The following is a 13418-nucleotide window of genomic DNA, read 5'->3' on the forward strand; positions in this document are numbered from 1 at the left end:
CCTGTGTGTTCTGTCACCTAGTCGTCCCTCCATTACTCTGTCCCACCTCCTTCCTTCCCACATTAGCCCCGGTTGTTTCCCCCTCTCCTACCTCCCCACTCAGTTGTTTCCTCTGGTACTGACCTCGGCCTGATCTTAACTCCTCATCTGCTAGTTCCTCCGGTCTTCCTGCTGCCCGTACTGTGTATGACCCAGACCCGTCTGACCATCCCCCGCATGCTCCACAGCTTCAGCTTTCCGGCTGATGCTGGCAGACACTGCATCAGCACACACTGAGAGTTCCCCTCCTTGCTCATTCCGCTCCGTGTGGTGTCTTTCCCTGCAGGAATCTAGCTCCCCCTGCTGGCAGCCTGACAGTTTGCCTCAAAAGGTTGTGCAACTAAATATTAACGGAAGGTACCATCATTTTTGTCCAAGCCATTTTCATTAGTTGTTTTTATAAAATATATTTCTGTTGAACCAAAAATTCAAAAATAAAATTATTATTTAATAATAATGTAAATGTAAAATTACTTTTGTCAATTTCAAGGTATTTCAGTGACTAATGTAGATATGATGTTTTGTTCACCTCCTATTACATTTCATTGCAATGTTGCGGCAGGCAAAAAAAGTGATTCTGGAGTTTTGATTTTTTTCTTCTCATTACGCCATTTTCCGAACGGATTAATTAACTTTATATATTGGTAAATTGGACATTTACGACAGCAGCGATACCAAATATGAGTTTTGTTGTTTTTTCAAATGCCTCATTTCATTTCATTTTCAGATTATACTCACTTTTCCTCCCAAAAATTTGGGAGGAAAATGGTGGGTGCATCTTATAAGCCAAATGTAGCTTACCAGGAGATGGTGGAGTGGGGGGTCACAGGAGGCAGGGGCGGTGCTGCGGTCTGTTCTGTCGCGAGGGGTTATGCTGCGGGCAGTGCTGATGCTGATGTTTGGCTGTGTTTGCTGCGGGGGGGGGGGGGCGAGCCAGGGACCACCCTGAAAATGTCGGTGGTAGAGGCTTCAAATAATAGCGCCCAAAGTCGGCGCATGTGCAGACTGAGCTCTCGGTTCAAAATCTCATCTGCGCACTCGCTACCTCTGGTTCATTCATCTCCCAGCAGCAGACTTAAGGAAAATGGCGCCCAGAAGTAGCACATGCACAGATGAGATTTCAGCTCATGAGTGAGCCGGTAGCTCAATCTGTGCAAGCTCTGACTCCAAGTGCCATTTCTTTGAAGCCCGCACTGCCAACTGTTTCTGGATGCTCCTGCCTCACAGCATCCGCAGCGAGCATCCGGGACACCCGCTGCACCGCCTGAAGCATAGCCCTAATCTAGCACTGCCCCTGCCTCCTGTGACCCCACTCCACCCCCCCTCCACCCAGAAGACATCACTGAATTATAAGACAGACCCCTTTTTTTCTTACCTTTACCTTTCCCTTAATTTGGGGTGCATCTTATAAAATGTAAAATATGGTATATATTTTTTCTTTTTAACCTTGGATCATCCGATGCTTGTACTATAAATAGTTGTGGAATTTATACGGAATATGAAGCCCATCAAAAGATTCCATGCCTCTAGTTCAAAAGGCATATTTTTATTGGTATACATTATCTCAATCATAGAAAGAAACGTCCAATTACCTGTGATGTAGGATCAGCCTGTCTATCATTTTATCTTTATGAGAGTTCACATATTTATAATTCTAGCCCTGATTTATCGTGACTGGTATCTTGTACGTAAAGGCCGCTTTACACGCTGCGACATCTCTAGCATCGGCTAGCGATGACGCGTGCGTTAGCACCCGCCCCCATCGGTGGCATGATATGTGGTGATCGCTGTCATAGTGAACATTATTGCTACGGCAGCGTCACACGCACATACCTGTGCAGCGTCGTCGCTGTGACTGGCAAACCGCCTCCTTTCTAAGGGGGCGGTTCGTTCAGCGTCACAGCGACATCACAGCAGCGTCACTGAACCACCGCCCAATAGAAAAGGATGGGAGGAGATGAGTGGCCGGAACATCCCGCCCACCTCCTTCCTTCCTCCTTTTCCGGTGGACGCAGGTAAGGAGAGGTTCCTCGTTCCTGCGGTGTCACACGGAGCGATGTGTGCTGCCGCAGGAACGACAAACAACATCGTTACTGCAGCAGCAACGATAATTGGGAATAGGGGGTGATGTCACCGATGAGCGATTTTGCACGTTTTTGTGAGGATTCAAAATCGCTCATAGGTGTCACACGCAAAGACATCGCTAAAGCGGCCGGATGTGCCTCACAAATTTCGTGACCCCAACGAGATCGCTTTAGCGATGTCGCAGCGTGTAAAGCGGCCTTTAGTCTTGAACAGTGCACTAAATAAGAGATGTATCAAATTCATTAAGAGGCATCCATCTTTTAATAAATTTGATGCATTGTTCAACTGCTGCATAGAAAGGAAGACATTCCTATTGTAATTTACTCCCTTTTGTGGTATAAATTTTAATGAATTTGCCAGCAACACTCTGTCCCGCTCCTTTATGATAAAGCTCAGACTCCTTTTTATAGGGAATCTGTCAGCAAGTTTTAGCTATGTAATCTGAATATGGCGGCGATAGGAGCTGAGTACTGATTTCAGTTATGTGTCACTTATTAGGCTGTGTGCAGTTGTTTACTTACAATGATTGTTTTATTACCAGGAGATTATCAATGCCCAGACTACAGCTCATGTGCCTGCTAGAGCGGCCACACCTCCTCTTTTGATAAGCATCTCGCTGTCAATAGTCAATGTATACAGAAAGCTGTGGTGTGGGCGAGGTTAGCTATTTGAGCTCTGCTATATCTAAGAACTTTGATTGTGTCACAACTGAAATCTGTAAAGTGCTATGTAATTAATGGCGCTATATAAGTGAATAAATAAATTAATTAACTGCTGCACCCAGTATTCTAAGTTATACATTATTGGAATCAGGGTCTCTATCTCTACATTATGCTGCTGTCAGATAAGATCAAAACAGAGAACAAAGAGTAGAAATGCTTCAAATTCATAATTTATTTGTACAAAAATTCATACATATAGAAAATGCAAGGTCAAAAGACCAGAATAAGTCAGGCACAGGGGGTGACAAAAGATAAAATAGGCAAAAGAACCCGGAAATCTGCACTTCCATGAAGCTCTGACACAATCAAATAACCAGTAGGTCCCATGGAAGTAAGACAATACAATAGCGTATCTGGAATCAGCACATAAAATTCATCAAGACCATGTGGATCATACTAGGAAGAGTAACAGAGCAAACAGGCAGTGATGTCAAGACACATGTTCAATGGATTAAACATCTTAAAGGATGGGAAAACAATGCATGTGTACTTAACAAGACACTAACCTGCGGCTCTATGCAGATAAAATACTGCACATGGATATTGCAGATAAGTCCGGAGGTGACGGAAGGGGCTCACCCCTTCCGTCACCTCCGGACTTATCTGCAATATCCATGTGCAGTATTTTATCTGCATAGAGCCGCAGGTTAGTGTCTTGTTAAGTACACATGCATTGTTTTCCCATCCTTTAAGATGTTTAATCCATTGAACATTTGGTTCAGGGTTTACTTATATTACACAGGAGCATGATGCATGTGTCTTGACTTATTTGATTGTGTCAGAGCTTCATGGAAGTGCAGATTTCCGGGTTCTTTTGCCTATTTTATCTTTTGTCACCCCCTGTGCCTGACTTATTCTGGTCTTTTGACCTTGCATTTTCTATATGTATGAATTTTTGTACAAATAAATTATGAATTTGAAGCATTTCTACTCTTTGTTCTCTGTTTTGATCATGCTATTGGAGTAGCTCTACAGTGGTGTGGCGATTTATATATGACCCACCTCACTGTATCTTTATGTACATGGACATTTTGAGATTAATGCTGTCAGATAAGGTAGCAAAAACCTGGTGACAGATTCCCGTTACAAAGTAAGAACATTTTTTACAAAAGTTACAAAACTTTTTCGCAACTTAAAGTCACACCCAGAAATTACTGCGGTTTAAACTGTTTCATGGCAGTATTGTGTCCAAAACTGTTGTATGAATCGGGGCTACTGGGCACTGTACATTTTCAGTCTATTACCTTTTTCACATCCACAAACTTTACGCACTCGAGCCACATGTCAAGAAACCACTTTCCGCAGAGGGCACAGACATTTCTACTGCTCAGCAGTCTTCTAGCATCTGGGTAATATGTGATCTGTCCTCGCAATAATTGGGAGCTTCCATTCTGCAGATGACTTAATACAAATCTTGCTGTTATTTCCTGGAAGATTAAGATAACACAGATAGTAAGTTATCACTATAGAGGAATCATTCTAGAAAGAATAACATGGTGACGAAGTGAGTAATGTCAGAGACCGGTAATGAGATCGGCAATGGAGCAGGAGACATCTGATTAGAACAGATGAATGGTCCATTCTGAGACTGTACAGTTCTGGTCATATGGCTAGGCTACACGACCGCAAGATTTAATTGTTAATCTGAATCCTGAAAATCTGATAATCTTGCACTTGTTTGCATCATCAATATTAAATATACTAATTAATAGTGATGAGCGAGCACTACCATGCTCAGGTGCTCAGTACTCGTAACTAGTGATGAGCGAGCACTACCATGCTCAGGTGCTCAGTACTCGTAACTAGTGATGAGCGAGCACTACCATGCTCAGGTGCTCAGTACTCGTAACTAGTGATGAGCGAGCACTACCATGCTCAGGTGCTCAGTACTCGTAACTAGTGATGAGCGAGCACTACCATGCTTGGGTGCTCAGTACTCGTAACTAGTGATGAGCGAGCACTACCATGCTCAGGTGCTCAGGACTCGTAACTAGTGATGAGCAGGCACTACCATGCTCAGGTGCTCAGTACTCGTAACTAGTGATGAGCGAGCACTACCATGCTTGGGTGCTCAGTACTCGTAACTAGTGATGAGCGGGCACTACCATGCTTGGGTGCTCAGTACTCGTAACTAGTGATGAGCGAGCACTACCATGCTCAGGTGCTCAGTACTCGTAACGAGCAGTTGGATGCTCGGGTGCGCATGATTTGAGTATAATCTTCTGGAAAAATGCTTGAGTTCCTCATTGACTTCAATTATCCTCGGTTACTCGAGCACACATCACAGCCTCCAACTGCTTGTTACAAGTACCAAGCACCTCTGCATGGCAGTGCCCGCTCATCACTAGTTCCGAGTACTGAGCACCTGAGCAGGGTAGTGCCCACTCATTACTAGTTACAAGTACTGAGCACCTGAGCACAGTAGTACCCACTCATCACTAGTTACGAGTACCGAGCACCTGAGCATGGTAGTGCTCGCTCATCACTAGTTACGAGTACCAAGCACCCGAGCATGGTAGTGCCCGCTCATCACTATTTACGAGTACTGAGCACCAGAGCATGGTAGTGTTCGCTCATCACTAGTTACGAGTACCAAGCACCCGAGCCTGGTAGTGCTCACTCATCACTAGTTATGTGTACCAACCACCCGAGCATGGTAGTGCGCGCTCATCACTAGTTACGAGTACCAAGCACCCGAGCATGGTCGTGACCGCTCATCACTATATACGAGTACCAAGCACCCGAGCATGGTAGTGCCCGCTCATCACTACTTACGAGTACAGAGCACCCAAGCATGGTAGTGCTCACTGATCACTAGTTACAAGTACAGAGCACCCGAGCATGATAGTGCTCACTCATCACTACTTATGAGTACCGAGCACCCAAGCATCGTAGTGCTTGCTCATCACTAGTTACGAGAAGTGAGCACCCGAGCATGGTAGTGCTCACTCATCACATCTTTTCTATCAGGGCACCAAATGAGCATGTGCAAAGGTCATTGGCAGGGTGAGCGGTGATATCACTTATTGTGATTGTTAAGGCCCCGTTACACGCTACAATTTATCTGACGATATGTCGTCGGGGTCACGGTTTTCGTGACGCACTTCCGTCGTCGTTAGCGACGTCATTGCATGTGACACCTACGAGTGACTGTGAACGATCTTAAAAATAGTGAAAATCGTTGATCGTTGACATGTCGTTCAGTTTCAAAATATTGTTCGTCGTTTGGTATGCAGCAGACATATAGTTACGTTTGAAACCCTGCCAACGACGAACAGCATCGTTAGTCCGTCATCAGCGACGCGGGCGTGTCATTACGAGCAATGTTCCACGCCTCCTCCGCTCTGATTGGTGGTCCCAACTGTGTTCTGATTTGGCAGCCATGGTTGATAAGGCGGACACAAAGTTTCATTGACGTCCTTTGTGGCTGCCCGCGGTCCTGTGCGCGTTTCATTACAGAGCTCTGCTGTGACGTGTGTGTTATTGAATTTTCGGCTACTATCTGTTGTCCTGGTTGATTGCATCTTTTGTGTAGGTTCATATTTGTTTTAAAATTAATTTTAGACCTTATTTTTGTGCATACTTCCAGAGTTAAAAAACACTGAGCCCTATCCTGCATTGTTCACATGTTCATACACCTGTAAGAACATGTTGGCCGCATGTTATTTTTTTTTTTTTAAATTTATAATAAAAAAAAAAAAAAAAAAAATTTAACAAATGAGAGACAAAAACTAAACAAAAGCATGCAGTAAACATACTTACAAAAAAAAACAAACAGGAAAATGGGGTAGTATAGCATGACAGATGGTGCATATGAGAGCCCTGAAATTAATAAGACTTTAAACTTACAAAAATTCAATAAGATTTTTTAAAAAAAACCCTTAAAAAAACAAAAAAAAACAAAAACGTACCTTGGAGAAGACAGAAAGGCATAAAGGATGCCAAAAACACACACAAAACAGATCACGCGTGCGGAACCGGTGGTTGCGTCAAACGGGGCAGCCACAAATACTGCCTTTTATTTCACAGACAAACAATCACGTAACAGAAGACCGGAGGAGATTCTGACAGTATGGAAGTTGGGGCGTGGAAAGGGCGAAGCAATCACACGCCTGGTGTATGCTATGGACAATTATACGCCTCTGTTGTTGCCGGAATCGTTGGGAGGAATGCGGTGTGACGGTGTGCACACGACTGCCTTGGTCAAACAATAGATCGCTGAACGATGTCGTGTCGTTTGTGAGATGGGTACGTGTGACCACTACAAAACAACCTATGAGCGATCTCGGCAAATCATAGAAACGATCTGGGCGTGTCACATCGCTAACGAGATCACTAGCGATATCGTTGTGTGTAAAATGGCCTTTAGAGCTCTACTGTGACTGCTCTACTGTAACCCAACATCTAATTCAAATTATTCAAAAAACAAAAAACACAACCCATACAGGCAGATTTACTAGTCCCATCCAATACTAGGCTAGACAGGCTGAAAATGCAGTAAAGGTGTCAGTAATGGCTCATGCCGGATGATAAATTCCCAGCATGTTTAGACAATCTAAGGGGTACTTTGCACACTACGACATCGCAAGCCGATGCTTGCGATGCCGAGCACAATAGTCCCCGCCCCCGCCACAGTAGCGATATCTTGTGATAGCTGCCGTAGCGAACATTATCGCTACGGCAGCTTCACATGGACTTACCTGCCCTGCGAAGTCGCTCTGGCCGGCGACCCGCCTCCTTCCTAAGATAGAAGCAGAGGGGCGGAGATGAGCGGGACGTAAACATCCCGCCCACCTCTGTCCTTCCGCATAGCCGGCGTGAGCCGCGGTGACGCAGGTAAGCTGATGTTCCTCGCTTCTGCGGCTTCTCACACAGAGATGTGTGCTGCCGCAGGAACAACATTGTACCGTCGCTGCAGCGAAATTATGAAAATGTCGGACGCTGCACCAATTATACGATTACGATGCTTTTGCGCTCGTTAATCGTATCAAAAAGGATTTACACACTACGATATCGACAGCGAGGCCGGATGTGCGTCACTTTCGATTTGACCCCACCGACATCGCAGCTGCAATGTCATAGTGTGCAAAGTACCCCTAACACCACACCTTGTTTCCAGCTAAAGCCATGCCCTCTTTCAGGTTGAAGCCATGACTTCTTTCAGGATAAAACCATGCCCCCTTTCTGGGTAAAGCCATGCCCTCTTTCAGATTAGATTAAAGTCATATCCCCTTTCTGGGTAAAGCCATGCCCTCTTTCTGGGTAAAGCCATGCCCTCTTTCAGGTTAAAGTGATGCCCCCTTTCTGGGTAAAGCCATGCCGTCTTTCTGGAAAAAGCCATGCCCCCTTTCTGGGTAAACCATGCCTTCTTTCTGGATAAAGCCATGCCCTCTTTCAAGTTAAAGCCATGCCCCCTTTCTGGATAAAGCCATGCCCTCTTTCAAGTTAAAGCCATGCCCCCTTTCTGGATAAAGCCATGCCCTCTTTCAGGTTAAAGCTATGCCCCTTTCTGGGTAAAGCCATGTCCTCTTTCTGGGTAAAACCACACCCTCTTTCTGGGTAAAGCTACACCTTTTTTCTTGTAAAGCCATGCGTTCTTTCAGGTTAAAGCTATGTCCTCTTTCAGGTTAAAGCAATGCCCTATTCCTGGGTAAAGCCATGCCCTCTTTCTGAGTAAAACCATGTTCCCTTTCTGGGTAAAACCATGCCCTCTTTCTAGGTAATGCCACACCCACTGTCTGATTAAAGCCACACCTTCCTTTTTAAAGCCACATTCTGTTTCTGAATAAAGCCACACTCTCTTTCTAGTAAAGCCACACCCTCTTTCCAGTTAAAGCCACACCCTCTTCCTGGTTAAAGCCACACTCTCTTCCTGGTTAAGATCACACTCTCTTTTGGATAAAGCCATACCCTTTCCAATAAGGCACTCCCTGTTGTTCAGTGCAACTCTGAAAATGTCCAAAATATCTAATCCAGGGCTTGTGTGTAAGAATTGCACCACTGAGCAGAACGTCTGCTCTACAGACCTTACTGTGTCGTAGGAAACCGCTAAGGAGTCTTCAGGGTCACAGAGTCGGATTCCAAATCAAATCTGCACAGATATACTGTATGTATGAGGAAAAATGACCACACAAAGACATGTCTCTATCTGGGAGACGCTCAAAGTCCTTCTAACCCGTATATTATAAAATACACACAGTTATTCAGTTCAACATTTTCCCTGATTGGTCAGAGATAAACAGCAGCGTCCATATAGTACATCATCAGCCTGTTACTGGCTTTCTAATACCAGTTCAAACCAGCTACTGAATACTTCTTTGTTCATTGTACATTTTGGCTTCATTATCTTTGTTACACCTTGCTGACCATACATTTTAGCTGGTGAGAATTAACAGATTATAAATTCTCTCAGTATATTATGAATACTTGCATTGTTCAACCTAGCATAATTGTTTCAATTACACATTCCAAAGGCGCATCCTGAAATGTACATCAGCATTTGAACAATAATCATACAAACACAGATGATCTTATTATATGGACAATTGATTCATAGCCTAGACCTTCACAACTTTACACCAACTGACCGAAGAGACATACACGTTGCCTCCAGATCTTAGCTGATCCCATCACCACACAATACATGACTACACGGCGTCATTGATCAAAGTGATTGAATCTGCCAAACTTCTCAGTCGTCTGCTTGTAAATCAAGCAAATTCTTACCTTTAGAGACAATATTTCTTCATCCTGAATGGCAGACACAGGCTCCTTTATCAGCAGAGGATTTTCTTCACAGTACAGTTCTTGTAAAGGGATTTCATGCATCTGAAAAAACAAATGAACAAACCAATGTGCAAAATATGGGATAATGCCATTGATGATGTTATATAGTCAGAAAAACGCATTGTTTAAACACTATAAGATGATCTTTTTGGTGAAGACCTCCCTCACAAAGCATAACAGACACCCCCTTTAACAATTAAATGGGCTGCCGAGTTTATATTTTGGCTTCCTGTACTCCAAAGTCACAAACACAGCTGTATTCACCAACTATTGCTCCGACAGCAGCTCCCTGCTGCAGCCTCCAGTCTCTGTGGATGTGTCTGCGGCACGTTTTTCAAGTCCACGTCATGCTGCAGACAATCACTTTGCTAAGCAGCATACTGATGTAAAGAAGACCAAAGTGCTGATGCTGCACCCATGGGGTTGGAGGTTACCCGTTACCGAGCCGCGGTTCTTCTCCTGGGCCGCTGCGGTGGCCTTGCCCGGTTCCGTGACCCCGGTGGTGTCAATAAAAGTCTGGGGATGGGGATAATAGGGGTAGTTGTTTGTGACACCATCTGTGGTGTGCGGCCAATACAGGCCACCGCTGCGGGTGCTCTCTTCTGGGGCAGATGGTGACGCAGTTCGAGTGTTTCAGCTCTCCACAGGTAGAGCTAGGCCCCAGGGAGGATGTTGGTGGTGGTAGTCGAATATGGCACAGGAGCACGATGGCGATGATGAGAGCGCCGGCAATGATGGGATGACACAGAGGGTGCAGTTCTAGTTCTTTTACTCACTGGGAACACGCTGCCTTTGTAGCACCAGGCTACGCTGTGATGGGCTTCAGCCGATCACAGATACTTCGGAGATCGAGGCCGGTGTTTCCCTTCTGTGTGTCTCCTTTCGATGGTTTCCCTCCAACCCAGATCCTGGGCCGTGGAACGGGTCACGGGTGCCTTCTGCACTCACCGCGAGCCTTGGGATCCCCCTTCTTTCCTAAGAACCCGGGTCGAGCCTCCAGCTCCAGACCACAGGCCCCAAACTATTCGTGTCCTTTCTTGCTAGTTCCTGAGTCCGACCTCACCCGGATGTTGTCCGGTGCTAACTGCTTGTTATGCGTGAGATGGCTCCTCACTTCCCCTGTGGAAGCCCCGCCTTCCGGATTCCTGAACTAGTGGGCAAGAGGTCCCATACCTCATGATGGCCACCCCAGCACCTACCCTAGCCCGGTCCCAGTGGAAGAGCTCCCGTGTTGTGTTGAGTGTGTGTGTTTTGGTGGTGGTTGTTTCCAATGCAGGAATGACAGAGCCGCACTGTTCAGCACTGAGAACAGCTGATCCATGCGGGCACAGGATGTTGGACCCCACTGATCTAATATTGATGATTTGATGATTTATATATGTCATCATGAGATGGACCTGACGTAGATGTCATTGTTCTGCTTCTATGATGGAACACAGATGTGAACAGAGCACAACAGATTATCCACAGTGAAAAAAAAGATGCAGCTAATCCATAAATGTGGAAGCGGCACTATTCATAATGTGTAGGAATCACAGCATGAAGGGTAGGGATTGCCGAACAAACAGATGCTGACAGCACAATGACTGATTGGTCCCGATTTGCTGTTGACATGGTGGATATTTTCACTCATCATCAACGCTGAGAGAAATGGTATCTATGCCAGGGCTGACTGGAGAATACCAGTAACAGCTACATTTTCTAGCTCATTAGGTCAATGGACTCCTTATGAGCCGCATGGCAGCACACATGTGAACAGTTTGATAAAACAAAGACTGGACAAAAAATATTAAGGAGTTGTCTTGGATAAGATACGTAGTCTGCTTTTCCACAAAATAGCACCACGCTTTTTTAATGGCTGTGTCTGGTATTACAGCTCAGCCCCCTTTACTTCAACAGGGATGAGTGGAGATGAGCAAACCTGAACAGTAAAGTTCGGTTTTGGTACATTGACTTTGCAAAAAAAAAAATTAATGTTCGAGTTCGGGTGCTTTAAATATGCTGACCACTTGATCGAACATTGGTGTGCTCGGGTACTCTCAGTGCTTGGCCCAGTACTTGGGGTAACAACTGAGGGTAACAACAGCGTGATCAGAGGTAGTGTGTACCAAAAAAAATAAATTAATAAAAAAAATGAAAAAATCCTGCCCTCCCTCCCCAAAAAGTGCTCAGTATATGGCTGGCTGTATGTGGGCAGAGACCTAAACTGCCCAGTCAGTGACTTCCAATGAGATTTAGGTCAAGTTCGGGTCCAGAACAGAACTTTTATCTAATGTCTGATTGAATTCACATAACTCAATGTAACGGATGTGTCATGCTTGACACAGTCCTGTAGTTTACGGCTGTAGAAGGTCGTAACGCTTGGATACACAAGCTGCTCTCTGATTTTCCCTTTTTCCCTTTCTCTTTAGGACCTTGCAAATTTCCTCACCTTTTCAGCTGTTTTCATCTGCACTTCCCTTTGTATCTTTAAATACCCTCATTCCCCCTTACTCTGTGCTGGTGATAGGTCTAATACCTTTAATAAATCTTCAGTGCAAGGTGTCGGCTTGTATTCATCTGGAGAAACTTTGTTGTTGCAGATCCTCTCCCTGAGTCATCTGGAGAGAAGTTAATTGATAACTTTCCCCCAGTTTGTGACCCCCTGAGTGTTCTTTAAAGCTTAGTGGGGTTGACTAAGCACTCATCCCATCCGTTCTATACCTAGGACCTATTTCCTGTTCAGTCAGAGTCAGGTATCCGGCTCGGCATATAGGTGCTGAACCTATCTAGGGTGATGAGGGAAGCCAGTGAACAGCGGTAGGTTTGGTCAGGGGTCACCATCTCCTCCTCCCCTAGACAATGGGTTTCCCTTCCCTTCCCTGTAGCCGTTTGCTTGGTACTTCCCCGTAGCTAGTGATGCATCCCAGGGCTTTGGGGTACTTGGTCCTGGGCCTTCTATTCACTGGGAGGTATCAAGCGTGACAGTTGCCCAGTTCTGTGACCCTGGGGGACACTTAAAAAGGCGAATTGTAAAACGGGAATAATAATAAAAATTAAGTGTTTTTCATGACGCCACTTGCGGTATGCAGCTATTTGTGTAAAGCCGCCGCTGCAAAGTCTCTCACTGCTGTGGCTGGTGGTATTAGGCAGCTTAGATGTGATGGCCCTCTGCAAGTAGAGCTAGGTCCCAGGGGAGGATGATGGTGGTTGTAGTATATAGATGCAGAGGTATAGGAAGAATTCAGACAACACAGGGGTTGCGGTTTAACTTGTGCTTTACTGACTGGTTTGGAGTGGCTGCAACCCGACTGATGCTGGTCCCTACCAATCCGGTATTCCCTTTGTTCCAGTGGCGGTGTATTGACCTGGTGAGCTTTACTTCCATGCACCCATTTGTAGTTGGTGGGTCCCCGTGGCCTGGAGCATTTTAGGGTCCCCTCCGGTTGTCACAGTCCTGGCCCGTATGGCAGGCAGCTTGAACCTCTCTTGGGTCGGACCTCTGTCCCCGTTCTCAGGTTCCCTCTTTGCTGCTAACGTCGGTAAGGTTCTTGATGGTTCCCTCAGTGGGCAGATTCTTATCAGGTGATCCTGAAGCGTCTTCCTGAACTAGGGCTCTGTACCCCGCCGGTGCTTAGTACAGTGAGTACTTGCACCGTACTCTCCCTGGCAACCGTACTCCTTTTAACTCAATCAGTCACTTTACACTCTCCGTCTATGCACTGACTTCTGACTGAACGTCTTACTGACTTTACGTCTTCCGACTTACTGTCTGACAAGATGTCCGTCACCCATCACTCCACTGAC

The 13418-nt window shown here is 45.5% G+C and overlaps 1 protein-coding gene across 1 annotated transcript in view; it reads right to left on the reverse strand.

Moving 5' to 3' along the window:
* LRRC69 (leucine rich repeat containing 69) overlaps window positions 1-13418 on the reverse strand; it is a 76305-nt gene that overhangs the window by 3494 nt on the left and 59393 nt on the right. The window contains exons 6-7 of the mRNA XM_075316261.1: window positions 9573-9674; window positions 4091-4273 (exon numbers count right to left, since the gene is read on the reverse strand). Coding sequence (XP_075172376.1) covers window positions 4091-4273; window positions 9573-9674 — 285 coding nt within the window. The remainder of the gene's footprint in view (window positions 1-4090; window positions 4274-9572; window positions 9675-13418) is intronic.

The sequence above is a fragment of the Anomaloglossus baeobatrachus genome, chromosome 6, assembly GCF_048569485.1.
Source record: "Anomaloglossus baeobatrachus isolate aAnoBae1 chromosome 6, aAnoBae1.hap1, whole genome shotgun sequence".
NCBI lineage: Eukaryota > Metazoa > Chordata > Amphibia > Anura > Aromobatidae > Anomaloglossus > Anomaloglossus baeobatrachus.